The 20,010-nt window shown below is 36.0% G+C and overlaps 2 protein-coding genes across 2 annotated transcripts; both read right to left on the bottom strand.

Moving 5' to 3' along the window:
* On the bottom strand, window positions 1-5,064 carry LOC103027485 (chymotrypsin A). The gene is made up of 7 exons (XM_007246886.3): window positions 4,974-5,064; window positions 4,700-4,803; window positions 3,137-3,216; window positions 2,207-2,285; window positions 1,930-2,110; window positions 1,109-1,242; window positions 1-206 (listed from the first exon to the last, which is right to left on the bottom strand). The coding sequence occupies exons 1-7, from the start codon at window positions 5,023-5,025 to the stop codon at window positions 45-47; spliced, it is 792 nt and encodes a 263-aa protein (XP_007246948.3). The 5' UTR covers window positions 5,026-5,064; the 3' UTR covers window positions 1-44.
* Window positions 5,065-8,106: 3,042 nt separating this feature from the next.
* Window positions 8,107-17,252, bottom strand: LOC103028442 (chymotrypsin A-like). Its single transcript, XM_049471162.1, has 8 exons — window positions 17,151-17,252; window positions 16,884-16,987; window positions 15,038-15,117; window positions 13,253-13,331; window positions 12,287-12,461; window positions 11,089-11,222; window positions 9,547-9,676; window positions 8,107-8,389 (listed from the first exon to the last, which is right to left on the bottom strand). The coding sequence occupies exons 1-8, from the start codon at window positions 17,200-17,202 to the stop codon at window positions 8,331-8,333; spliced, it is 813 nt and encodes a 270-aa protein (XP_049327119.1). The 5' UTR covers window positions 17,203-17,252; the 3' UTR covers window positions 8,107-8,330.
* Between the last annotated feature and the right edge of the window lie 2,758 nt (window positions 17,253-20,010).

The raw sequence follows: 20,010 nt of genomic DNA, 5'->3' as shown, positions 1-20,010 counted from the left end.
TATAAATATATCAAAGCATCTTTATTGATGATGTTTGCTGTGCTTTAGTTAGCAGCAATGGTCTGGTCCATCCAGGAGCGGAGCTTGGTGACGCGGGCGTACACTCCGGGCATGGAGGTGGAGCAGGTGCCGCTGCCCCAGGACACGATACCAACCAGAGTCCAAGCTCCAGACTTCTGACACACCAGAGGACCACCAGAATCACCCTAAAACATACACAAGTTTGTGTTTATTCAGAGTTTTTATACAAGCTCTCAGCAAAAGCTCTTCATTCAGTCACTTCACAGCAAAAGTTTTACACAGTGATCTACAGCTCTGGGAAAAAAAAAACAATAAAAAATGATGAGTTTCTTTGATTTTACCAAACTGAAAACCTCTGGAATATAATAAAGAGGAAGATGGATGAACTGCTTGAATTTTTGCACCAGGAGTGACATAAAGTTATCCAAAAGCAGTGGGCAAGACTGGTGGAGGAGAACATGCCAAGATGCAAGAAAACTGTGTAAAAACATCTTTATTTCAGCAATTTCTAATTTACTGCAAATAAACGCACTAAATGATAATATTTTTATTAAACATTTGGCAGAAATGTTGTCTGTAGTTTATAGAATAAAACAAAAATGTTCATTTTACTCAAACATATACGTATAAATAGCAAAATTAGAGAAACTAATTTAGAAACTGAAGTGGTTTCTTATTTTTTTTTCCAGAGAAGTATGTGGTATCTATATACACACAAATTGCACAAGTCATGGGATAGAAACTTGCATGTCCCATCCAAGCTAAAAACGTGCTGCACTGGCTTGGAGGGGCACTAATGTGGATGTAATTTCTGCAAAAGTTGCTTTATCACCCACTGTGCTGCTGTCCACTGTGGGTGGTTATGCCTTCTATGATGTATTCCTGATACACATGTGACTCTGTGGATCGGGGAATGTTAATAAATGTCCATACAACTTCAGAAACCTAATGTCTTATCATCCATCTGGTTCTCATGCCCTTCCTTAAAGTGATGCTTGATGATTAATTACCCTACAACTTCTGTTATCAATTTTATACGCTTTATGATTTTGTCTAAAGACTGATTTAAGCTAGTGTAATTATTTACCATGCAGGAAGAAGCTCCAGAAGCTCCAGCACAGATCATCACATCAGAGATCTGAGAGCCCCAGAAGCGCTTGCAATCATCGTTGGTCAACAGGGGCAGACTGGCCTGCTGGAGCTTAGCGGGGGTATCAGGAGCTGCAATGCAGGAAGGAGAAATGTGCAATAAGTGGACAAAGCTGAAAGTACAGTAAGTATAGAGTTTTAGGATAACATAAAAAGCTATTATTTTGCATTCTGATTTAGCATTCTGAGTGTTGCTGCTGTAAATCTAGTGGTAGTTAAATGTAGCCTTTAACATTTGCTGTTTTGTGTGGTTAGCAGTGTTTTTTTTGTCAGCTCTGCTGTGTTGCTGTACTAAATCTACTCCCTGTATGCACTCTTAAGGTGGATATCTGGTTAGTTATGTACGAAGTTTATTATTTGCTATTCTTTCCATTCAAGACATGTTAGTCTTACACATTCTACACATTCTGCTGCTGTGCCCCAGCTCTGTAGTTCCATCTAATGGATGCAAAAGGAACTGCAGCTTCCTAAGATAAAGCATCCAAAAATGATCCAGTTGGGTCAGAAATATTGATTGATTGCATCTTATAGTTAAAAATCGTTGATTCCAATGCATCTTAAACCTAGACAGTTCTAATGAGATGACTCTAAGCATGCTATACGGTCAGTAATCTAACAAAAAATGGGAAATTTCCAAATGTTTTATATTTTTTTGTTTTTAATTCAATTTTTTTTCTATACTCAAAGTATAAAATTCATTAGAAGCAACTTTTTAATCTATAAGTCTTTTAGCCATGAGGAAAAAAAATTGAAAGCTACCGTTGTGTTTGGTCAGGCCCCATCCAGAGGTCACGCACTTCATGCCACCAGGGAAGTTGTCGCTGGTCGCAGCCACACACACAGGGGACACGCGGGGGTTCATCTGGGCGGGGGTGGCGAGCTTGATCAGGAGGATGTCGTTGTTGATGGTGAAGCCGTTGTACTGGGGGTGCTTGAAAACCTGATCCAGGAGAGAAATTATAAATCAGAGATCAATCCATGGTTAATTAATTTATTTCATTATTTAATTGAGTTCTACTGGTGCTGAAATGCATACCTTGCCAACACTCATGGTCTGGATGGACTCAGCATTGGAAGAGCGGTCATGCTCTCCCAGGATCACACGGTGGGAAGTTCTGAAATGAGTAACAGGAAGTAGTTAGTCAGTATAGTATGGTGTAATTATAGCAGTGGCGTGCGGTTAATATAGTGGGTACACCTTCTGCAACACCTCCCCCCCCCCCCCCCCCCACCTGCCAGCTTACACATAGATTTATATTAGAACTACATATTCTCTTTCTCGACTTAGTTATATGAGCTTAATGCACATTAACAGCCTACAAATACAGCTACAAATGACAAAATCAATGCTTAATTTTCCGGCCAACAAAAGATCACTCATTTGTATGCCTACAAGACGCCAGGTCAGCCAAAACATTCAGTACACACAAAAACTCACCAGTCAGATGGCCTATTATTATAGTGAATTAGTTTCACATTGAAAGGCAGCCTTTAAATATGCTTTAATATGATATAACACAATATTTGTCTCATTTGCAGCCGCAATTCCATGATAGTTAGCTAACTATTGAACTAATCCAGCATGAGCTCCGTTTTACACTAAGCAACAGTCATGGCCCCGCCCCCGGAGTGAAAATCATGAATCTGATTGGTTAGATTGTTCTATGACTTTGCTAATATACTCATTACTACACCCTTCAAAAAATCAGTAGAAGGGTCCACGCAGACACAAGAGGGCAGAAGCCATTTTAGAAGCTTTGATTGGTTAGAACAGCTGTCAGTCAGATAAGAGTCCTGTAGCAACTGAAAAACGCAGACTAATGCTTTAAATTAGTTGCTGTTTTTTTTATTTTAGTTAATTTACAAAATATATGTTTATAGTTTACAATAACTATAATATATATTTCCTGATGAAATATTATGTACTGATTTATGTACTGAGGCTTTTAAAGGATGAAAGCCTTACCTGACGTTGCAGTGAGCAGCAGTCACAACCCACCACTCGTTGATCAGGGAGCCGCCACAGAAGTGGAATCCAGTGTAGTCCTGTAAAAAAAATGTGTATTTTAATGAGGATAATCCTAAGGTTCAGATATCTGTTACTTTATTACTTATAATGTAAAAACAGCAATGCAAATCGTACCAGAGTATTTTAATCCTATGCTTCAAACAAGTTAACTTTGTTATAAATCATTTAATTCGTACAAATGTTTGTTGCTTTACTTAAATGACATAAAATAAAATATAACTATAGTAGTATAACAGAAGAAAAATAGATTTTGTTCCCAGATTCATCGGTCAATCACAGTACTGATAAAATGAGCAATGCACTCTGAAGCGGGAATCTAGTTAGTAGTCTTAAAGGTTCTACTTAACTCTACTTTCCTCATCTACTTTGATTTTTAAATTCTACAAATATAAGAAGAAGTCAAATACAGTTAAAAAAAACACCCTCAGACTTTAATAATTACACCAAAAATACTGTGAATTATTATAATGTGTGTTATATGTCTATCTACATAAACATGAAACAAACTTAATAACTACATTATTTTGCATAATATTTTAGAAGTTATTTTCAAGAGTTATGTGTACAAATTGATATTAATTAATTAAGTAAACTATAAAAATACACACTCTGGAAAAAAAAAATAAAGAGACCACTTAAAAATGATGAGTTTCTTTGATTTTATCGAATTGAAAATTCCTGGAACATAATAAAGAGGAAGATGGATGATCAAAAGCCATCAAACCAAGATTTTTGTACCAGGAGTGACATAAATTTATCCAAAAGCAGTGTGTAAGACTGGTGGAGGAGAACATGATGCCAAGCTTCATCATGAAAACTGTGATTAAAAACCAGCGTTATTCCAGCAAATATTTTTTTCTGATTTCTGAACTCTTAAAACTTGTATTCTGTATTTGAATATGAACTTGTATTCTAAAAAGCTTGTTGTCTAAAAGCTCTGCGTCATCTTTTTTGTTATTTTAGCCATTTCTCATTTTCGGCAAATAAATGCTCTAAATGACAATTGTTTTTATTAAGAATTTGAAAAAAAATGTTGTCTGTAGTTTATAGAATAAAACAACACTGTTCATTTTACTCAAACATAAACCTATAAATAGCAAAATCAGAGAAACTGATTCAGAAACTGATATGGTCTCTTAATTTTTTTCCAGAGCTGTATTTAATACATTCCTTTTTACAAAATTTATATAATTTATACAAATTGTCCCCTAAAATGTGAACTTAAAATATGAAAAATATCATGTCCTAGCTTTTTCAAATGAAACACTCAAAAAGTTGCTGTATCTCTAAAAAAAAACAACTTCACAGGAAAGAAATAAAACTTTTTTAACTTTCAATGAAAGTTAATGTAAAAAGTGTTTATTTCAGGTCATTTTTAAGATTTTCTTTGACACAGTGTAAGGGACAGTTTGTTTAAATTAACAACAAAAATGAATATACTTGTTTTTCATTGTAAAACAATAATATACAACATGCAAATATGTAAAAATGAATTCATACCTGCAGAGAAACCTGCCAGGGCCAGGAGTGAGGAACTGCCTCCTCACCGTTCACAATTCTGGAGTAACCAGAGATGACTGGAGTGATGGCAGGAATGCCACAGCCTGGGAAATATATAAGAAATATACACTCTGATCAGTGAACTAATATTAATCTAAGTAAAAAAAAATCAATTCTGATTTATCAATATTATATTAAAGCAGTTCTATTTTGTAATCAGACTTTATAATGAAATAAAACTGTAGTGCATAAGCGATGGAGAGTAGAGCCGTACCGTAGGCTGCACTGGCGAAGGCGAGGCAGGACAGGATCCAGAGGAAGGCCATGTTTTCAGCTGAATTCTCTCCTCACTCTGACTGCATTATATACCTCACAGCAGCTCATACACCCCTCCATTCCTCCATATCTTATCTCCAGGCTGTGGGATAATGTACAGCTTGCAGGGGGAGCAGCTTTTCTGCCCTCTCTGCATAAAAAACATGGGACTCATGTGTACTGTAAAAAACTTTCCACTGATACTCAAGGCCCCCATTAATGTTTTTGTACATATTATCCATAGATACAGTGGTATGAAAAAGTTTGGGCACCCCTGATAATTTTCATGTATTTTTTTTTTTTTAGAAATCAGTGGTTGTTCAGATCAGCAATTTCAGTTAAATATAGCATATAGCAGATGAACACAGTGATATTTGAGAAGTGAAATTAAGTTTATAGGATTTACAGAAAGTGTGCAATAATTCTTTAAACATAATAAGGCAGGTGCAGGAATTATGGGCACTCTTATCGTTTTATTGTTTTGAATACCTTTAGCATTATTTTTTCTGTTGGGGTGCCCAAACTTATGCACCTGCCTAATTTTGTAAATTGTGTCTTTTCATGAAAACCTACATTACTTTTTTATAAACATGGATGGATGATGGATGAGTAGATTGATGAAAAAATAGCTATATGGATGGATGGATGGATGGATGGATAAATGGATGTATAGCTATATGAATAAAGGGGCGGACGGATGGATAAATGGATGAATAAATAAGTGAATGGATGGATAATTTGACGGATATATAGATGGATTAATCAATGGCTAGATGGATGAATAGATGGATAGATAGATGAATAGAAGGATTGATAATGAATTAATACATTGGTGAATGAATAACTAAATGGATGAATGGATGGATGCATGGATGGATAAATGGATGGATAGCTTTATGAATAATTGGATGGATGGACGGACGGACAGACGGATGGATAAATGGTTGAATAAATAAGTGAATGGATAGATAATTTGATGGATATATAGATGGATTAATTAATGGTTAGATGGATGAATAGATGGATGGATACATCAATAGAAGGATTGATAATGAATGAATAGATTGGTGAATGAATAGCTAGATGGATGGATGGATGGATGGATGGATGAATGGAATAATCAATTGTTACAGTAATGGATGTATAAATAGAAGGATGGATAAATAGGTGGATGGATTAATGAATACATGGATAGATGGGTGCATGGATGGACGGATGGATGGATGGATTTATTGATGGCTAGAGTAATGGATGTATGAATAGATGGATGGAGGAATGGATAAATGGATGGGTGATTTGATGATAGATGAATAGATGGATGAATGGATCAATGTATGTACCAATATATGGTTGGATTGATGAATGAATGGATGAAAAAAAATATAAATAAATAAATATTGCCAAGAGTTATCAGTGCAAATTTTTAATCAATTATTTTATTGATAACCATTATCTTCTTTATATTTTTTGACAATATATAATATTATATAATATTGTGTCTTAATTGTTGGCCAATCACAGAATAGTGTTCATTGTACTGTATACACTCCACTAAATACTTTTACTGGAAAATAAAAGTAATAAAAATGACTTTAAAGCATTTAATGCATGTGTTTATTCAACATATTTAATAATGTATATTGTGCTTATATATTATCTTCTCATGATCTACAGAGAGCATACTAATACACTGCTGCGCATTCAAACATTTTAATGCACACTTTGTGTTTATTTGATTGATATATTTAGCATGTGGTGTAATGCATATACACTAAGTCTACACTGACGGTCTGTATATAGGTGTAATGACTCACAGTCATATTCTTAATGCTGAACTACAGCAGTAGTATAACTGTAGATTGTAGTTTAATTAGTAAAGGTGCTGCAGTAGTGAATTCACTCTGTACGTGAGTGTGAGTCAGTGTTATTTGTGGAGCCGCTGGGCTTAATAAAAGGTCATTTCACAATATGACTGTGTGCATTCAGCAAAATCCTTGACTTCAACTGGTCACATGACTGTGTTTCTCACTACACACCTGCAGCTTTCTCACTCATATCTAATATTACATAAATATATCCTTTATTATATACAGAATAACTGGATTACTTTAGCTTTTATTCTTCACTGCAGAGAGCAAACAATGAACCTTTGTTTCCTTTCAGACGAACATGATAAGATTAATAATGTTAAAAACGTTGATTTCATGTTTTTAATTTGAGTTTTTATTTTTTTTTATTACATGATGAATTCCTGGATGTTACCCTTTCATACCTAAATTATGTGCCAGTGTTGAAAAAAGATTAATAATAATAAAAAATGCTGTTAATAAAAAGACTGTCAATGCACGCAAAGAAAGACTCTAATATCAGAATATAAAATCTATGTTAACATTAAATCAAATAAAATAAAATTAGGAGCTGTTTTTTATGTCTATTGGATTGGAAGCCTGTGCTTAAATTTTTATTTTAGATTTGATATTGACATATTTTGATCACAAGCCATCCATTAACACAAACATAAACTTACATACAATTACATACAATTACATACAATTATTAAAAATGTGCTTTTTTAATTTGCCTTGTCTTTGGCTCATTTATAGTCTGTTCTGATTAAAAACAGCCCTGGTGAAAAAAAAATATACTTAATTGTACTTTAAACATATTGAGAAATGCCTAAGTATGCTGTAAATACACTTTTACAACAGATTTATGTACTTACTTGAAATATATTAAAAGTACATTAATATTATGCTTTCATCAAATGTTTGAAAGTAAACTTCCTAAAAAGCACAGCATAGTGTATTTTTTTTAAAGTAGATTACTATGAAGTACACTTTTAGTTCAATGTAATTCAGTATACTTCTAAAATACTTATTTCCAAATATACTTTTGTGCATTTTAGCAAAGTGTGTTAAAAACAACTGTTAAAGTAGTTCACTTAGTACAGTACAATATCATGTATCAATAAAACTTTTAATTAAATGAAAGAGAAGTCTAAATACAAATATACTTTATTTACTGTTCAATAATGTTCAAAATATAACTGTTGCGCAAAGCAACAGATATGACAAAAAAAATCAATGAAATTAACTTTTTTAACAATTCAGGCATACAGTAACATTGTAAAATTAGGCATAAAATAAGATAAAATAAGTTTAATTAAGTCTAGTTTTCAGTAAACATTACTTAACAATCTTAAAGGCAACCAGTTTCCTCAAATAATTTATTTAAATTCTTAAACTTATCCAGGATGACAGTGTGCTTATTTATTCCTTAAGTCACTGTATATAAAAATATAACCCATCATGTGATTTTAATTATCAGCCATGGTCTGATCCATCCAGGCACGGAGCTGGGTAACACGGGCGTACACTGTAAGCCCGGATTTTATTTCTAATTAAAAATGTATATTCAATGTACATAAATTATTAAGTTTTAGTCCATTACTGTCAAATGTAAGTATATTGTACTCATTTCAGCACGTATTTAAACGTGTTAATAGTTTTTAGTTTAATAAACTAAACATTTTAAGTTTTTGCACTGATTGACTTAACTTTTTAAGTTATTTGACAGAAAAAAAACTTGCATTTAAACCCGCCCTTTTCCCAGCTTGCTGTTGGTGAGGCGGCGGGCGAAGCTCTGCCGCTGTCCGTGTAGCTGAGCCTGCGAGCCTGCCCGCGGAGCTCGCGGAGCCGGCGGGCGTAGCTCGCGGAGCCGATGGGAGAAGCTCGCGGAGCGGGCGGGCGGAGCTCGCGGAGCCGATGGGAGAAGCTCGCGGAGCGGGCGGGCGAGGCTCGCGGAGCCGGCGGGCGTAGCTCGCGGAGCCGGCGGGAGAAGCTCGCGGAGACGGCGGGCAGGCTTGCAAGCTCAGCGACACGGAGAGCGGCAGCTGTGACTGGTCCACTGAGCTGCCCACATTTTCCCGCCTTGCAGTTTAGACTGCAGAGGCACGGAGGACGCAAAGCTTCGCCCGCCGCCTCACCAACAGCAAGCTGGGAAAAGGGCAGGTTTAAATGCAAAAAAAAAGTTTTTTTTCTGCCATTTCCCATCGACTCCGCGAGCTCTGCGAGCTTCGCCCGTCGGCTTCGCAAGCTCCGCGAGCCCGTCGGCTCCGCGAGCTTCTCCTGCCAGCTCCGCGAGCTCCATCCGCCGGCTCCGCGATCTTCTCCCACTGGCTCCGCGAGCTTCTCCCGCCAGGTCCGCGAGCTTCTCCCGCCAGCTCCGCGAGCTCCATCCACCGGCTCCGCGAGTTTTTCTCTGTTTTTTCCATGAATATTTATAAAAATATTTAAGTAACGTTTAATAAAAAAGGAAAGTAAGAAGAAATCAAAACTTTTGTTTACTTGTAACTCAAGATACTAAGTAGAATTGTAGGGCAAATGAATTGGTGTAACAAAAACAAAAGAGTTAAATCAACTTACAATTTAGTTGTATTAACTTGATGTTTTAAGTTATGTTAACTTAAGTTTTCATTGCCCATTACTTAACTTTTTTAAGGCAACCGGTTTCCTCAAATTTTTTAAGTAAACTCAACTTATCCGGGCTTACAGTGTACACTGCGGGCATGGAGGTGGAGCAGGTGCCGCTGCCCCAGGACACGATACCAACCAGAGTCCAGCGATTATCCTTCTGACACACCAGAGGACCACCAGAGTCACCCTGAAACATAACGAACATGCAGATCATTAGGAACACTGTTACAAAGTGTTACAACAAAAATATGAGTGAAGTGGCCAATAATGGGTCTGAAGAGGATAAAGAGAGACAAACTGAAAATAAAAAAACATGCATTAGTTTTTGTTGTTGCTGATATATATATATATATATCACAATAAGTATCCTGATATATAATGTTTAACACTATAATGTGTAGTTTATTAGCTGATCAGTTGGATCCGGTGGAAAACATACAATTTAAGGGCAGAGACCAGGGTTAAGAAACTCATTTAAGTATAGTACAAAATTCTGGATATCCACAACATCCAGCTTCTAGATAACTGGTTAGCTAAATTTATTTTCGTTAATTATTGCTTACAGTAAGTCCTGCAATCCTAAATTAGTAAAAACAATTTGAAAATAAAATAGTTATTGGCTGATCAGGTACATCAGGGCGAGTTAAACATATACAGTTTTTTGTTTTTTCTCAAACCTTGACTATCTATCTAAGCTAGCTAATTCTAAAGTTAAAGTTCTAAAGTGGTTTAATCTGTGTGTTTTGATTCAGAGACGAGTCTTTTTAAGCAGCTATCAGAAGCAACCTCATCACAGTTTACATGGTTAGCTCTGTTAACTTTCTTTTAGAAAAGGCAAGGCCAGGCAAGTTTATTTATATAGCACCTTTCATACACAACGGTCATTCAAAGTGCTTTACAAATTAGAAAATACAGAGAGAAGTCATAATAAAAAAAACATTTAAAAGAATACCAGTAAAAATGGAAATAAAAACTAAAATAAGAATAAAGCATGATTGATTCAAACATGATTAAAACAAAGAGAAGTAAAATTAAAAACATGTAAAAGAACAACAAGGAATTAAAAATAAAAATAAAATGAGAATAAAGCATGAATAATACATAATATAAAAGTGCTGTTTAGAATAAAAGTGTGAAAAATCACTGTTTATCCAGATATGTTTTAACATTCTCAAAAATCCTCCCCAGTGAAAAATCCTTCCCTACTAGCCCAACGCCCTCTGCAAAACCAGCAAGCTGATTGGCTGTTTCTCTTGAAAGGTGGAACTTTTTCCTTGAACCGGCTCTGTGATTGGCGTTAAGTGATTTTCCATTTACACACGGCCAGTGTCCTGTCTCCTTATTAATAATACAGCTGAGCTGGGTGAAACGATTCGGGGCTGCTGGAAAATTATTCTGGGCTAAAGCCCCGGAAGCCCAGGCCAGGCGACACCCCTGCTGGTGCTCACTTAAAATCCAGGGCAAAATTCAGGATTGTGATAAATAAATAAATGTATGGCTACATCATTATCAATAAATCAATAGTTTTCCAGTGATAAGAGCTGTGTAGTGAAAGCAGCACAGTGAGCCTGAAACGTATAAAGCTGTGTAATGCTGTACCATGCATGAGGAGGCTCCAGCAGCTCCAGCACAGATCATCTGCTCAGTGATACGGGATCCCCAGTGATGCCTGCAGTCGTCGTTGGTCAGTAGGGGTAGGGTGGCCTGCTGAAGCACCGCCGGTGTATCAGGAGCTGCAACGGTAAATCAACGAGACAGTTAGAGACGAGTTACAGACACAATGTGAAAGTATATATATAAAAAAACAGACTAAGCTGAAAGTACAGTTATTTACTATGCATAGTTTCATGCACCTCACATTGACATCACTTGACACTGCACGCGGCACTTCTAGAAAGTCAATCACCGGAGTATTGAATGCACCTGTTCATCCCACTATAAATACACCCTTTCTCCACACACCTCGCCGAGTATTGTCTGGTTTATACATTGCGTATGTTGTTTTTTTTAATCAAAATCTTCGCCTACCGTTTGATATTGCCTTGTCCTGTTTGATCCATGGACTGTTTTTGATTATTGGTATGTTTAACCACTATTGTTGCTGTTTACCGGTGTTGACCCTGCTCATTCTGACTACCCTTAGTATCACCTCTTTATCTAATAAAGTCTGTTTGTTGCAACTGCATGTGTCTGAGTCCTGACACTTAACTTTTGTTTGTTTTCAGTTTCTAAGTATGTCCAGAACTAAAATCAATTGATCACCTGTGGGGCATCCTCAATCCTCCACTTTGGGAACAATTTGGACATGTTTACTAGGGGTGTGCTTACATATGGCCAGCTGTTTAGACATTATTGGCTGTGTGTTGAGGGATATTATAATCTATATTGTTATACAAGCTGTACACTAACTACCCTAAGTTATGTCCAAGTTTAATTTTCTATAATATTGTCCCATGAAAAAATATAACAGATAATAAAATTGCAGAAATCTGAGGGGTGTACTCACATTTGTTCAATAGTATAATATGAAATACATCAAAGTTTAATTGTATTTGACATGATCAAAATCACTTTAATTAGCAGAAGGCACCTTGTTAATAAGTTATTATTGAGTGAATAAGAATAGTTAATATAAGTTAATAAGTTAATATTTAATAAAGCTAGCAGCTCATAAGCAAAGTGTAGCTCCTAATATTGTAGTTCCTTCAATATTATTTTTCATGCAAATCAACACATGCAGTTTCACCCTGTAAATTAAATTAGTTTAAATTTAGTTTAAACCCAGGTCAGAAGGTACCATTAAACTTGGTCAGACCCCATCCTGTAGTCACACACTTCACACCACCAGGGAAGGTGTCGTTGGTCTCAGCCGCACACACAGGAGACACGTGATCATTCAGCTGAGCAGGCGAGGAGAGCTTGATCAGGAGGATGTCGTTGTTTAGGTGTTTGAACATGGGGTGCTTGAACACCTGATCCAGGAGAGAAGAGTGTTTCCACACAGGAGGTTAAAGACATAGCATATCAAAATGCATATATAAATTATTTTACCCTGAATATAACAAATATTTAACCATCCTCAATGGTATTCACATGTTTAGCTTTAGGCTTTAGCTCTCTAGGTTTAGTATTAAATATTCAAGTACAGCTTTAACTCTCCAGGTTTAGCTTTAGATCTCAGAGTTAACTTTATGTTTCCTGCTCTATAGGGTTAGCCTTAGCTTGCCAGGTTTAGCTCTCTGGGTTTAGTGTAACTTTAGCTTAAGCACTCCAGGCTCAGCCTTTAGCTAAATATCAATGTTTAGCTTTAGCTCTCTGGGTTTAGTGTTAACTTTAGCTTAAGCTCCAGTTTTAGCCTTTAGCTAAATATAAATGTTTAGCTTTAGTTTTCTGGGTTTAGCTTTAGGTTTAACTTACACACTTCAGCTTTAGCTTTCAGCTAAATATCAATGTTTAACCTTCGAAACAAACTACAGCTTAATGAGTTGCTTTCCTTAAATGAGATTAAAACCTTGATGAAGAGTTCTGTGATAGAAACATGCAATAAAATGCATTCTCTGTCTGTTTTGTACTTTTGTGTTGATTTATGTTTGTTCTAATTGTTAGTTTTTTCTTTATCTAAACACTTTGTTGTGATTTTCTGTTAACTGAAAATGGTCTCGAAAAAGAGATTTTGGGACTTCCTGGTTAAATAAAGGTTAAAATAATAATAAAAAAAACAATATTGTTATATTTGTGTTAAACTTTGCCAACTTTGCCGCACCTTGCCAACACTCATGATCTGAATGGGCTCTGAATCAGAAGATTGGTCATGCTCTCCCAGGACTACTCGATTGGATGTCCTGAAGATGATAAAGACAGTGATGAATAAAACATCTTGCAACACCCATAATTATAATTTCTAACAATAGAACCACAGTTGTTTTTGTTATGCAGTAATCCAGACTGTGAAGGAACACATAAGGAATCATGTAGTATCTTAAAAAATACTCTGTGAAGCATTTAATAGTGTTATCATGCAGTTTCTGAGACTGGTAACTGAGGCTGATTAACTTATCCTGTGCAACAGGGGTAACTCCTGCTCTTCCTTACCTGGGGCTGTCCTGGTGAGAGCCAGTTTCATCATTTCTGCACTTGAGAATACTTTTAACATTTTTTAAAATGTGTGTTTACGCTAACTGGGTGGTAAGTAGGGGTGTTCAATATGGCCCTAAAATAATATCACAATATTTTATGGTATTTTTGCAATAATGATACTCTTGGCAATTAAATAAATATTCAATTAAATTTAATTTAAAAATATTTAAAGTATAAGTAAAGTAAAATACACCACTGCAACAAAATTAAAATTAAATTTTATTATTGTATATGATATAATATGGCTTACCCCTAACTGAGATATTAAAAAATACTATCATTTTATCAGATTTGTAACAAAATTCAATAAAGTCAATGATCCAGAATGTAATGATACTAATAATCCACTCCAAATATCTTCATATATCCAGAATTAAAGTAAAATGAATGATACTGGACAGACATAATCTGTCTCTAGTACATAATTTTTTGTTGCTAAAAACAGTAAAAAAATTAATACCTTGATGTGATAATTAAGGGTGGGTGATATGGCACCATATTTCATGGTATAATATTGTTCACGATATTAAAAAATATTGGCGATATTATTGCGTACAATACAATATGGCACACCCCTAGTGGTCACATGCTTTTTGAGGTAAAATAGAGATACATTTTATTGTATTTTATTGTCAAGTTTATGAAATTCTGGCATTAGTAATGCTCAAGAGTGAAAAACATACAATTCTATAATTATTTGATTGTTTTCTCAATTATTCCCTCAAATCAATTCAATTGAATTAATTTCTTACTTCTCTACAGCTCCAAATGTAACATCCGAGTAAATGTTATTGACTAAAAAGCCAAAGAACCCAAATGTTCTGTACATCCATTTTTTTTTAAATACTTACACACTAAGAAAAGTAAGTACAGATTTGTACTTAAAAGAGTACAAAGCTTGTCGCTGGGGCTGTACCTTATATTAAGGTAGAAAAAAGTACATTTCAGTGAAAGTCCTTTTCTGTACCCATGTTTTTTGTTCCAGTAAAGATTATAAAGATTCTAAACATCATCATCAACTGAATATGGCTCAAAAACTTGATGATCCAAAATTGTCTGGCTTTCAAATAAAAAAAACTGTGCAATTAAATATTATCAGTGCAGTGATACAGAATACTGAATGTACATTTTAGTTGGTTAAATGGTACAAATCTGTACTTATTGCTGTTAGGAATGACTTTGTACTTCAGAGGGACCAATATTGTACCTTTGAGGCTACAATTATGAAGAGTGTACCTTTGAGTACAAAAACGTACTTATATGGTACCTCTGTTTTTTAGAGTGTACAGTGATACCATTTCACATTCACTGTCAACCAGTGGATATAATTCATTTTATTGCAATTTAATCATAATAAAAGGTCTACTGTTCCTGTAGAGTTTCAAAATTCATCTGTGGAATGTAAAGTTACCTCACGCTGCAGTGAGCCGCAGTCACCACCCACGACTCATTGATTAGAGATCCACCGCAGAAATGAAAACCCTCGCTATTCTGTACTCCAGACAGAGAGAAAACATTCTTCTGAGACTGTGTCTGCATTCTCTACATCACTGACTCAACTCTTTAACTGCAGCTAGTAAAAAAACGCTAGTTTAAATCATAGCAAAACAAACTGTCCTAATTTTTTGGTAGTGAAGTTATTAAACAGTTATTAAACAGTACATGAATCATGTAAATCTGTCTAGAACCTGTCCATATGATCTACATAAGAAAATCAAGCTTAGTAAAAGATTGTTTTAGTGATTAGTGAAAAAAACAAGCATATTTACAGTTTTTAAGCAGTTTAGCTTAGGCTGCATTTTGAACAAGGAAGTATAACAATTCATAAGGTAGCCAATCATAACATTTATTTTATGAAGAAAATCATCCTTGTAAACTGGAATACCAAAAAAATAACATCAATCACTGGAAAAGTCTAATAACAGACACACTAGACACACATTCAGAACCCACCAAAAACACCAATTTAGACCCAATTTGAACACATCTAATTCCTAATCTAATTACACTAAATCACATAACAATGCAACAAAAGATAAACTATAGCAAAATCATTAGGTAAAATTGCACATGAGTTCATGGTTCTGTTCTCTGTTTAGCTATATTTTGGTATATATTTATATATATAATTAATAATATTAATAGCCCTCCAAAGAGGGAGGGGCGGGGTTGTTTGGAGGGGAGGCAAAAAAAAAAAAATATATATATATAATGAGAAATTTCCTTTTTTTTGTATTTTCGGTAGCACTTTACGACCAGAGTACATTAAATAATAGCACTTTGTGGTTAAATGGTTAGGAACAGAAATAGTCTACAATAATTTTAAATTGACACTGGTTATGACATTATTAAACATGGCCAATTCCTAAGGATTAAGAATGTTGTGAATCCTGTTAAAGGTCACCTTCCGTCGTTTTTTCTTTCATTTTAAAATGTCTAGTTGTGGTCTCTAGTATGAATGAATGACATGTGAGCCGTTTTTGTAAAAAAAAAGTGCTCAGGTGTCTCTGTATAGCTCTTTTTTAATGGACTGTTTTAGGGGTGTGTCCAAAATGACCGGATTCCAGCTTTGCTCATGAATATTCATACATGCAAACAGCATGCAAATATCTCTCCTCTGATTGGCTAGGAGCACTGCGACGCCCCTCCACCGCTCTGCCGCTCACTGCCTCCCACCTCCTAACTGATGAGCGGTGATGTTGCGTCGCTTCAGCTCCGCCTCTGGGAGTTTCTCGAGCCAAGGTGGGCTGGTCTGTGAGTTTCTGCCTACGTAGGCAGAAAGATAATTCAAAATTCACCCGTTTTTCGGAGGGGGGGAGGGGGGATTTCTTTGCTTAGCTCCTGCAGACAATGGGGGCTGCAAAACAGTTTAATGTGCAGGTGTACACATTCAACTCGGAGAGACCTACTGTATTCCACAAAAAACAAGAAAAATCGGATTTTCGCGGAAGGTGACTTTTAATCAAAAAGGAATTTAGACATTAGTTAAAGCTGTTATGTTTTGTAATGATTAATATTGTCTTCACTAGGAAAAAGTGCTAATTCTGTTGGAAATTAATAACATTTCCATGAATAAAAATAATTATATATATATATATATATATTTTTTTTTTTAACCAGTACATTGCTCAACAGCAAATACCTTAGTGCATAATAATACCTTTTTGTTTAGTAAAACCTATTTAATCCAAATGCTCAAGAATCAGTCATTGTTGTTGTTGTTATTGTTGCAGAATGAAAAGTGTAGTGGGAATCACCTGCAGAGAGACCTGCCAGGGCCAGGAATGAGGCACTGCATCCTCTCCATTCACGATCCTGGAGTAGATAGTGACGGCCGGGGGGATAGCAGGGACCCCGCAGCCTGAGAAAGAAAAGCGCATTCTGATCAGAGACCTGACAGAGTTTTTATTCATCTGATTTTTTTTTTTACGTTACTTTATCTAACGTTCAGTTTTAAGCTTTTATCAATTTTCTCAATCTTCCAGCTGAAGCGGTAAAGCAGAGAGTGATCAGAGTGATCTTACCACAGGCTGTAGAGATAAAGCCAAGACAGAACAGCAGCCACAGGACAGCCATGACTCCAGCTTCAGCTTTCCCCTACCGTCTGACCCTCTTATACTCCGGTCCTATCCCATAAAATTTGCATATCTCACTGTGGGTGTGTGTGTGTACGTATCATAAGTCTTTGTACTTTTCCGCGTTGATCACACCCCATGAACAATACATCTTAGAATATCAAGACTAAACACAGAAAAAGAGATAAGAAAAATATATCATAACGCAGATGACTTATGTTAAGCAAAGCCGGGAAGTGTATTCATAAAGGAATTTCAAATATTGACTAAAAAGAATAGATACAAAAGTATTTAATATTTTTTATTACACTCTAAAAAACAGAGGTATGATATGAGTACTTTTTTGTACTCAAAGGTACATTCTTTATAATTGTACCCTCAAAGGTACAATATTGGGTTTAAACAGGGTCAGATTTGTTCCCTCTGAAGTACAAAGTCATTTCTAACAGCAATAAGTACAGATTTGTACCATTTAACCAGCCAAAGGGTACATTCAGTATTCGACATTAATTTGACCAAAACTTCAGATCAGATTTCAAACATGTGCTAAAAATAAACATGCCATTTAGAGCGTTTATTCGCAGGAAATGAGAAATGGCTGAAATAACAAAAATGATGCAGAGCTTTCAGACGTCAAATAATGCAAAGAAAACAAGTTCATATTCATAAAGTTTTAAGAGTTCAGAAATCAATATTTGGAGGAATCACCCTGGTTTTTAATCACAGTTTTAATCATCTTGGCATCATGTTCTCCTCCACCAGTCTTACACACTGCTTTTTTGGATAACTTTATGCCTTTACTCCTGGTGCAGAATTTCAAGCATTTCAGTTTGGTTTGATGGCTTGTGATCAAGCATCTTCCTCTTGATTATATTCCAGAGGTTTTCAATTTGGTAAATTCAAAGAAAATCATAATTTTTTGGTCTCTTATTTTTTTCAGAGCTGTTCATAGTAAAACAAGTGTGTGTGTGTGTGTGTGAGACATTATGGGATACACCACTGGCAGATTTGTTTTTCTAACTGTGCCACCTAGTGCACACTGCCAGCTGTTGCCTGCTGAGTTCTGGCATCATTGATGGGGAACTTCACCTTATGTCACATTTGATATTTATTCTCTCCCCATTATTTACACTCTCCGCACCGTAAACTGGAAGCATACAGGGACCTCCGAGTGCCATGGGGTGTTCCAGTTTCAGCTTGTATAGCTTTGATAGTCTGCATGTCTGCTGCTGATAGGGACCACGTACAATTTCCAGCAGAGATTCCACCTCCCAGGAGGGAGACGGGTGACCTTATTTTTTTCTGCAAACATGTGCAGCACTTTTACAGGCGCTGAGAGTCAGTGATATAGTCTATTTATCATGCATTGAAGCAGGGGGCTCTTCTTCAGAAGGCTATCACTGCTGGTCCAGAGTGTGTTTAATGTCTTTAATTCATGGATTTTGGCCATAGCCAAATTCATCTGGAGGCTGAAGTTAGAAAAATTTTATGGGCTTCATGAAGTTCTTCGCTCAAAATCACTCTCAGGCAAAGAGCATTATCTTACCAGCTTTATTCTTGCCAGCCTCAGTCCCTTTTAGAATGAGCCGTTTAAGGGCTTTGTCCTTTTTATGCAAAGAAACCAATAGTGACATCGGTAAACCATGTTTACAGTGAGCTTTTGCCATGTGTTAATGTTAGCTTGTGCTAAATGGCAAAAAAAAAAGTTTAACTGTGACAGAAGTAATTACATCTCCCTAATCCTAATTCGCTGACTTGCTATAGATTCCTCTGTCAGACAAGGTCTGCTGGCTAATCCTGCACCATAGAAGTTCCAGCAGACCAAGCCAGCAGCAGACCAGCAGACCAACCAGCAGACCAAAATGCCATTTCTTTAACTGGTCTAGTGGGTAGGGCTTTGGTTGGGGTTGACGGGTGAGGGGTAGTGCCAGGGTGGTTCAATGCATGTTTTCTTATTGTTACATCACAATAAGGGAGCCATCCAAATTGCTCATAAATGCATATGGTTCCTGACACAATTACACGCCAATGAAACAATAGCTTAGCCCTGCTTGTTGCACCGGAAAACAACAGCAACTCATTTTTTATATTTTTTTGTGATTTAGAATACTTTTTAATGATGTTTATTTTACTGTTAGTAATTCAATACTTAAGTTAATTGAATATAAGTTTTATATAGATTTTAGATTTTGTAGTCTTCCTTTTTCCATCACTGGAACATAATTTAGATCGGAATGGGATCCAATAACATTCATAGATAGATTAACTAGTTATTCATGCTAGTAAATAACTGATAACTTCACAAGACAACAAGCACATTAATGTCCAAAGAGCAAGTACATATCTTTAGCTTTAAGCGGCTAAGTCTTTGCACCACCGTAACATTTCAAGTTAGCACCTCACCAAGTGGGTTCACCCCCACCACAAATGCCACAGAGTATTGCACTTCATTCTCCCAGGAGTTGGTAGCCTACAGTAAATGAAGTGACCTCATTTTTCATGGAAACTTCTGTTGCAATTAGCAGACACTGAAAGCCATTAGGCTGCTGAGAAACCAAAGGGATTTGAATGCAGAGAATAAAGGCATAGACAAAAAGGAGTTTAAGTTTTGTTGGCACTGAGGGAACCAGCATTATGGTAATACCGTGTTAATGCCTTCAGAATGAGCTAGATAGCTGCTGGCATCTGGTTCTCTCAGAGTCCCCAGGTGTGTCCATCTAGGACAGTTCAGGCTTTGACTGGGTGATGTTTGTTGACTAGCTGATGATACTATTTGAGAAGGTTCTTCAGTTTGGGAACAATGCTAATT

The sequence above is a fragment of the Astyanax mexicanus genome, chromosome 23 (genome assembly GCF_023375975.1).
Source record: "Astyanax mexicanus isolate ESR-SI-001 chromosome 23, AstMex3_surface, whole genome shotgun sequence".
Lineage (NCBI taxonomy): Eukaryota > Metazoa > Chordata > Actinopteri > Characiformes > Acestrorhamphidae > Astyanax > Astyanax mexicanus.
This window is presented reverse-complemented; position numbering and strand designations above follow the sequence as displayed.